The sequence below is a fragment of the Macrotis lagotis genome, chromosome 1 (assembly GCF_037893015.1).
Source record: "Macrotis lagotis isolate mMagLag1 chromosome 1, bilby.v1.9.chrom.fasta, whole genome shotgun sequence".
NCBI lineage: Eukaryota > Metazoa > Chordata > Mammalia > Peramelemorphia > Peramelidae > Macrotis > Macrotis lagotis.
In genome coordinates, this window is record NC_133658.1 from 864,454,334 (window position 1) to 864,463,303 (window position 8,970).

General features: G+C 56.2%; 1 protein-coding gene across 1 annotated transcript in view; it reads right to left on the minus strand.

Annotated features, from left to right (window-relative positions):
- ARID1A (AT-rich interaction domain 1A) overlaps positions 1-7,486 on the minus strand; it is a 93,439-nt gene extending 85,953 nt beyond the window's left edge. The window contains exon 1 of the mRNA XM_074218011.1: positions 6,210-7,486. Within this exon, the coding sequence (XP_074074112.1) occupies positions 6,210-7,433 (1,224 nt within the window). The 5' untranslated portion in view covers positions 7,434-7,486. The remainder of the gene's footprint in view (positions 1-6,209) is intronic.
- Positions 7,487-8,970: the final 1,484 nt, after the last annotated feature.

Genomic DNA, 8,970 nt, shown 5'->3' on the forward strand with positions numbered 1-8,970 from the left:
CCTTCCCACCCCCCCCCAATCCACCCTAAGCCTGGCAGACTTCAAATAGACTTTTTTTCAAAGTTGATATTTTGATGAGATCTGTTTAGTTGTACAAGCATTCATAATTATCAGGTTTAGTCTGTTAAGAATTGAAAGGATCCCTTGCAGACCTTAGCTTACCCCTCTCATTTGACAAATGAAATGAGGTCCAGAGAGTCCCAGCAACTTGTCTGAGGTCCCCTCGGCTACCTAGTTAGTGGCAAAATCAGATCTAGCAACCCAACTGTATTTGATTCCTAGGCTGGTACTTTCTATAGGACCACCATCTCAGCAGAAGGAATTAATTCCAAGACATCAATGGTGGTGGCAGGGGCATGGCCCAAAACAGGGCAGCACCTGACTAAGTGGTCCCGTCTGGTGGTCCTCCTCTGGAAAAGACATAATGATGGGGATCCTCCTTCCTCATAGACATATTTAAGAACAGCATAGGAAGTTCTACTATTTTCTTTCATTCCAAGTACCAACCGAACCATTTAAGCTGAAAGTCTCTAAGTAAACAATGGCTCTCCCTAAGGCTAGTGAACCAAGGTGAGGATACAAGGTGAATGTGAAGTTCCTCAAGGGCAGGATGCCAGTGTCTCCAGTATGCAGAGTCTCAAACAGATTATTATAATTTGGAGGGAGCCTGGAAGATCATCAAGCGATTCAAGCCTCACTTTTGCAGCTGATGAAATGGAGGTTCAGGGGATAAGCAGGGCTAGACTCAGTCCATGGGTCTACTACCGTGTCACACCCAGAACTCACCCATTTCAAGAAATATCCAAATTATTGACTGAGTAAGGGGCAAGGTCTTACTTATATTATCCTTTGAGCAAGAGGGGGGTGGGAATCCAGTGTCAAAAACTATGGAGTCGAGGACCTTGCTTCGGATCCTAAGAAATCATGACCGATGAGCAAGAAAGAATAAGCTAGTGCTGACATCTGGAAAATGATCTGGAAGCTTTGCTTGCTTTAGGGTTAAGAGATCTGAAATCAAACGCAACAAGTGGGGGGGCGGGGGGGGGGAAGAGAAAGAAAGATAGGAATGGAAAAAAGGGATCTTTCGGTGTCAGGCTCAATGTTTCTCCAAGTGTTCCAGTATTTAAAAAGTCATTCACCAAACCTCTGGAGCTCCACAAAAAGCCACTGGTACAAAAAGCACACCCCTCAGGAAGGAGGCAAGCTAACAAATGAATGTTTAATATGCTCCAAGAGATCTGTTACAGGAAGAGATCTTTCTGCTTGTGATTAGGGTTTGCCTCACACAAACGCAAAAAGAGGTCTAGAAGAAAGCTCTCTGACCCTGCTGGCATAAGGGCACCGGGGCCTGAGTCACCCACCAGCTCTGTGGACAAGAGGAGGGTCACTCCTCCACCTGGATGAGTCTCAGTTTCCTCATCTATAAAAAAAGGACACATGAAGCATATTACCTCCACAGAGCTGTTGCAACTCCAATGAGAAAGATGTGTGAAGATACTTTGTAAACAACAAGCTTCATATAAATTTAAGGATTTTATCAGCAATCACCACAAAAATAACAATTCAAGAATCTGTGATATTTTTGTAAAGAGTCTCCATACAGATGTAAATTCTGATCTCTTTCCAGCATTAAAGATGGATTTATGAGTTGTGGTAGCAAAAAAAAAAAAAATTTAATAAGAATTTTAAAATCCTCCGGTCATAAGGTCATTAGCCTTCTAATATTAAGTCCCTGCACTAATCAAGGCTGGTCCTAATGACAGTCCCATCTACTGCAGTCTTAACACTAAAAAAATAAAAAAAAAATTTCTCCCCTTGGGGAATTCCTAGTTGTAATACAAGAGGCATCAAAAGAGGACTTCAGTGAAAAATTATAAATACACCAAAATGCCTCAAAGGGTCTAAATTCATTGGATATCTATTTTGATCCCTCTTCCCATGCCTGCCCCCCCCCAAAAAAAGAGAAGAGCTGGAGAAAGTAGGACTGGAATAGTGGGTGTTCATCTGGAGGTGGTTTTCCTAGTCCCTCCTACTTCTGAGGGAGCTCCAAGAGTCCTGTATTTCAGCCAGCCCAGACTGTCTGCCAGTAGGCATTCCCATGATAAAGACAGGAATCCTGGATTTGTTTCCCAGGAGTCAAAAATTCTGTTCGATATTTCCACAGCAAGTGGGAACAACAAAGTCCCTACAATCAAATCCACTGTGGTTCTTCTGGACCCCAATGGCATCTAAGAATTTGATAAGTTTGCTGGATCCCCCAGATGTTTCTCTTAAAAGCAGCTTGAAGTCAAAGTTTCATTTCGGAATCTAGTCTCACATTTCCCAAGCTTCATTCCAAAGAACCCTACTAGAATTCTCTGTAAAATGAATGGAGGACCCCATATAAAAAGTTTGATGCTAGAAGTATTTCCCCTCCCTAAAACAATCTAAATAAAACACATTTTTACTGGCCATTTTCCAATATTTTACTAGGCTTGATTTTCACTATTTTACTCCAAACTTTCAGTACCTTTGGTGTCTTGGGAACATGCCATACATACTCAAAAACAGTAGTTGTCAAACATACCCCTCCTCCCCAATTAGTTCAAATGTATTTTATATTTAACTCTCTCTGACTGGCGTTTCTCCCCAAAGGAATGTGAACTCTTTGAGAGTAAACGATTTTTCTTTTTGTCCCTGTATCCCCAGCACTGAAGCACAGTACCTGGTCAAATTGTAGGCCCTTAATAAGCACTGGTGAATGAATGGCTTCCACCAATATTTCAAGTCCCTAAGTGCGCTTCAGCTAAATTCCTTTGAGACAGTTATAATACACACTAAACAATTTTGAGATCACTTCCTCAATAGGAGAAACACAAGAACTACCAAGAAGAAAAGGACAAAGAAAAAGTTTGAATTGTCTTTGCAGAATAGAACTTTCCTGCTCCATGAAAAAAATGAACTTTGGCAATTATCTATCCTTTGTGTCCTCATAAGACCAAACTCAAATCCAGGGGACCCGGATTCAAGTTCTGTTCCTGACACAGAGTGACCCCAGGCAAGTCCTTGAACCTATCAGAGCCCCATACAAGTCTTTGAATCTGTCCTTTGGAGAAAATGGAGCAAGTCTGCCTTCCCTCACTGGTAGGAGTCCCTTCATCTGGAGATCACAGGTCCAGTCCCTCCCCCAATTTCCTTAAAAGCCCTCCCACCATAGCTGTGCCACTCTTCCCCAAAACAGAAATCAAAAACTGTTTGATTTGAGTACAAAACAGGGCAGTAAAAAAAAAAAAAATCTAATGTTTTAGAACACTTACTTTGTAACATTATGATTTCCTGGGACATTTCCCCCACGTTAATCATTTTTAGCAAAAATGAAAAAAAAAGTTACCTATCCTTCCCGGAGGCCCTGTGTTGTGTGGGCCATTTACAGGGAGCCCTGACCCAGCCCAAGAGGGCTGAAACTTGTGTTCTCTTCCACAAGTCTAATTTCCTCTTTTCCCTGCCTGCATCTGAACTGTGGAGGGACCGAGACTAGGTGATACACGTGCCTCACACAATTGTGGGTGACGTTAAAGGTGGAACTTTTATAAGAAGGTGCTTGCTCTCAAAAAAGAGGCGGCAGATGTAACATGCACCCCAAACACCAAAGGCCTCAAAAAACGAATACTTCAGCTCTCTCCATCAGAGGGTCCAAAGCATTCGGATCTGTCCTATTTATCATTTCACCGAGTTTCACGAGGGGGGAAGAGGAGAAAGACAGGGAAGGAATGACCTAAGACTCTACCAAAACCCAGCCTTCCTCCAAAATGCCCTAGAGGGCAAGGCATCATCAGGCTCCCCAACTTTCTTGCCTGCATCGGGGAGTGGAATCATTTCTACTAAAGGAGAATCTCTTCCCAGGTTTAGTCTGACTAGTCTAAGCTCTGTGGAGCTGCAGGAGTTAAGTCATTTAGTTCTCAGGACTTAAATAGAGCCCCACTAATTAAAATCTCCCTTCTAATAAGGGAAAAAAAAATGCATGTGCTAGAAAATAAAGGAGGCACACCATCTTCTCTTTACCTGGCCACACAGATCCAATGTCTTCAACCCAAACCATGAAGTCAGAATAAAGGCGAAAAGACACCGTGGTAAAGATATATGGAATATAAAAATGAAATTCTACAAATGTGTTTTTGAAGTAAACCACTAGAAATAACAGAGAGGGTCACAGTTTATTTTTTCTGGGGGGTGGTGGTGGTGGTGTTACTATAACATGAAATAACAGGAACCATGCGTTTTAGTTTTCTCTAAGTGTTAACTTATATTGCTTTTTGGGTGATCTGAATTTTGATGAGTCCCATTCAAGAAGCATTCCTTGAAGTGCTTCCTAGTAAGAAGCTCTTCTGGCTGGGGTGGGGGTGGGGGGGGCAAGATAAGATTAAATAAGATCCAGTCTCCTCTCACCTACCTCCCCCTCCCCTTTCTTACTTATAGTGTTATGTTACCACATAGGTACTAGGCAAAGCCGAATATAAAGACAGTACAACACACCAAGGTGCTAAGAGGGGAGGAAAAGTTAAAATTAAAGATCCGTAAAGGACGTTAAGAAGGGTGGAAGAAGAGAAAAGAGCAGAGAAAAGCTCCATCAAGAAGCTGGTGATGTTTGATCTGGGCCTTAGAAGCTGGAAGATAAATAGGCAAAACCTATCTTTCTTTTTTCTGCCCTAAGAATGGATTTTAACTCTGCCCTATCAGATCCATAGGGAGACACTTCCCCTCTCAAGGAGGTCAAGTCTGCCACGAATACTCTTTTAAATCTTGTCTGGCCAACTTCAATTCAAACAAAAGAAAGTGTTAAGAAGACTCAATGTGTGAAAGAATTCGGCCTGGTTTCCTTCAAAGAGGACTCATTAGAAGCTAATTCAGGATTTCCCAGGGTTAAAAGCTCCCATTTACTCCTTTTCAAGTCCCCCCCCTTTTTTTTTCTCTCCTCTCGCCCCACCCCCAGGAAAGACCCAATATTCAAAACCTCATACAAAAGGCCCAAGCTAAGTGATCTCAATCCTGGTCAAAATGACCAGAGAGACAAACGCATCCTCAGACCCATCAAAGAAATCATTTATGCCAATGGGAAAGTCACATACCCCAAACAAACAGCAAACCCATTGTGGAGAGAAACCCAGCTCCTGTTCTGACAACACACAAATCTATTTCAGGCCGCATAAACCATAACAAGCAGAATAAATCCAAGGTACGAGCAAAACGCTGCTGCCTCCTCTTTTGTTTCGGGCACAATGCAACAAGGGCAGCCTGTCTGGGGCTCTGCTCCTGCTGATACAGGATTTGCGGCTGAACCTCCTCAAGGTCACAGCCAATTTCAGTTCTGGAATAAAAGGCAGATAGTGGCAGTGATGGTTTGGGTTATCACTGGCAGAAAAGCAGAGTGTAAAAGTTTATGAGCTCATCAGGATTGTTGTACCATTACATCAGAGGCAATTATAAATGGCCAAGAGCAGGAGATGGGGAGCCAATCAGATCACAGATAGGATGTCAACCTAAGACCAACTGTCTCCTGGCTTTGACAGAAGGATTTTACCTCCATAATTCAAATCCCAAACCAAAGCAATCTGCACTCACTACTCCAATCACTCAGCTGTTTACCAGCGCTTCCAGGGAGAAGCCCGGGCCACTGGGCCGGCAGAGACCGAGAACGGAGAGGGCCGGGCCGCCCCGGACACGCCGCAGCCTGGCGCCGGCCGACCACACCAGGCCCGTTCCCTCCCTCCGAGGGCCGCGGGGGCCACCCCCCCCCGGGGGGCCGCCCCGCCGGGGCCCGAGCTCGGGGTGGGGGCGGGGAGGGGGCGAGCGGCCCCCCCGGAGCCTCGGCGGGGGGCGACACCCCCCCAAAGCCCGTGAGAAGCACGCGACGCGCCCCCCACCCCCCCCCCCCCGTGCCCGTCCCCTCCTCTCCTCCCCCCCCCGCGGCTGCACGCACCCACCCACCCCCGGCCCCCGGGGGGCACCGGCGGCTTGGGGTGGGCGACGAGCCCCCCGACCCGGCGCCCCGGGCAGCCCCCCCACACAAAGGCCGGGGGGGGGGGGAGCCCGGGCGAGGAAGGCAGCCAGGCAGCCATTTTAGGAGGAGAGCAGAGCCAGACAATGGCAGCTCCCCGGCCGGGTGGGCCCGGGCGGGCCCCGCGCGCCCCCCTCCCCCGGGCCGCCCCCTCCCCCCGGAGCGCTCCCGTTACCTGCGGGGTCCGGGCGAGCGGCTGGCCCGCGCCGCCGCCGCTGCTGCCGGGGCTCATGGGCGCGTGGTGGCTCCTTTGTTGGCCGGGCCCCGCGGCGGCCGCCCCCCAGGCCTGGCCGCTGCCCGCGTACTGCGCGCCCAGGTCCCCGGGGCCCTTGGAGGCGCCCCCGTCCTGCGGCCCGGCCGCGCCGTAGTCGCCGCCGGGGTAGCCCGGGTAGCCGCGGGCAGAGCTGGGCGACGTGAGCAGCTGGTTGAGGGTGGGGGTGGCCGTGGGCTGCGGGGTGCCGCCGCCGGCCGCCGCGGGGCCCCCTCCGCCCAGGGTCCCGAAGCGCTGCGGAGGGAAGGACGCGGCGGCGGCGGCGGCGGCCGAGGCCGAGGCGCTGGACGCGGGGGGCGGCTTGGAGCCGGCGGCCGCCGCGGCCGGGCCCGGGGCGCCGCCTCTCGGGGAGCCCAGCGCGTAGGCCTGGGGGGGCGGCGGGTAGGCGCTGCGGTTGGGGTAGTAGGAGTTGTACTGGTGGTTGGGGAAGCCGTGGTCGCCGTGCGAGTTCTGCGGGGGCCCCGCGTAGGGCTCCAGGCCGCCGCCGCCGCCTCCGCCGCCGCTCTGCAGCGCTGCCAGGCCAGGGCTTTGTTGTCCGCCATGTTGGTGGAAGACAGCGGCGGCCACGGCGGCGGCGGCGGCCACGGCCGAGGGGCTCCGGCCGTACGCCTGGCCGAAGCCGTAGGCGGGGGGCGGCAGGGCGGCCGCGGCGGCGGCCGAGTGAGGAGGCGGCGGCGGCGGCGCCCCCACCCCGTCGCTGCCGCCGCCGCCGCCGCCGCCGCCGCCGCCGCCGCCCGGCGGCTCCGGGAGGTTATTGTTCAGGGCGGGCCTGGGCCCCGCGTTCCCGTTGGAGTTCTTGAGGTCCGGCTCCGCGCCGGCCCCGCCGCCGCCGCCGCCGCCGCCGCCCCCGTTGCTCTCGGCCCCGTCCTGGAGCTCCTTGGCCAGCGGCGGCGGCGGCCCCCCGGCGGGGCCCTCGCTCTCCGGGCCGCCGGCCGCTGCCTTCATGTCCCCGCGCTGCTGCTGCTGCTGCTGCTGCTGCTGCTCCGCCGCCGCCGCCTCGCCCCCCGCCTCCTCGCGCTGCTGCTGCTGCTGCTGCTGCTGCTGCTCCGCTTTCTTCAGCTCCGAGGGCGGCGGCGGCGGCGGGTTGCCCAGGCTGCCGGCGGTGGCGGGGGCGACCTGCGCGGCCATGATCCCCGCCGTCTCCTCCGCCGCCGAGCGCCCCGACCCGGGCCTGGCTTCTCCCGCGGCTCTCCCCCCCCCCCCCGCCCCGGGCGGCCCTTCCCCACCCGCCGGGCGGGCCTCGGCTGCTGGCGCGGCTCGCCCGCCCGCCCGCTCGGCTCCTCGCTCTCCCCCCCGCCCCGCCGGCTCAGGCTCCGGGCTGGCGGCGGCGGCGGCGGCGGAGGAGGAGGAGGAGGAGGAGGCGGCGGCGGCCGAGGGGGCGCCGGCGGCTCGGCTGCTCCTGGCTCTGGGGGCTCGGTGCCCGGGGCCCCCGGCTCATTCCCCCAAGCCCTGGCCTGGGAATGAGGGGGGCGGTGGAGGCTCCGCTCCCCAGGGCCTGGCCCCGCTGTGACTCTCCGCTTTCTGCTGCCGGAGAAAGGAGGAGGGAGGGGGAGGGGGATCGGGGAGGGGGGAGGGAGGGAGGGAGGGAGCAGGGGGGGAGGGGGACCCGGGACAGGCGGGAGGCGGCGGCGGCGGCGGCGGCGGCGGCAGCGGCGGCGGCGGCGGCAGCGGCGGCGGCGGCGGCGGCCGGGGCGCCGCGCGGGCGGCCGGGGCGGCGGGTAGGGGCGGGCCGGGCCGCTGCCCCCCTGCCTCCGGGGCCTGCTGCTCGGGGCCGGGGCGGCTGCGGGGCGGGCGGGCGGCCGGACCGAGCGGCTGGAGCTCCCCCACTCTGCTGCGAGTCCCCCTCACTCCGACACGAGGCTCAGCACTGCCATTTTACCCAGCGCCGCCGCGGCCGCCTGGCAAACCCGGAGCGGAGCGCAGGCCTCGGAACGGACTCTCCTCCGGGCCCCTCACAAAGGAGGAGGAGGGAGGCGGGCGAGAGGCGGCGGCAGCAGCAGCGGCGGCACCAGGCCCCGGGCCCCTTCCCCGCGCTCAGCAGCGCCGCCACCGACGGCGCCGGGGAAAACCCGGAACGGAGCTGCTCCTCCTCCGGAGCCCGCCCCGCCTCCCCTGCTCGCCGCTCGCCCCCCTCCCCTCCGCGGCCGCCCCGAGGGGAGCGGGCGGCGTGAACTTTACCCGCCGAGGCCGGAGCGGCCCGGGCCCCGCCGGGGCGCTCCCGCCCTTCCCCGGCCGCTGGCGAGCGAGCGCGGCCGGCGCGGCCCCCTCCGAGGCCCGGAGAGAGGGAGCGCATTGTTCGGCCCGCGGACACTGGCCATTTCCCCACTCCCCGGGCCTCTCGGGCCCTTCCCTCGAGGCCCCCGGGGCCGGCTTAGCCCCATCTTACAGAATGGAAAGACTGCGGCCGCGGGGGTCGGGATCCCGATCCCGCCCCAGGCCACGCAAAGTCAGGGTCAGGGAGGACTTTAATAAAAAAAAAAAACCCAAATCCCCGACCCCAAGGCTGGGGGGCACAGGTCTGTCAATTTGTGAACAAATACAACAATAAGATCCAAATGAGCCTGGGATCAACGCCGGAGGCTCCGGACTGACCTAAAAGAGTTAGTCCCCGGGCAGCCTCGGTGGCCTCCTGGGGCCTGGCTCTGAGACAATCGTGCTCCCCTTC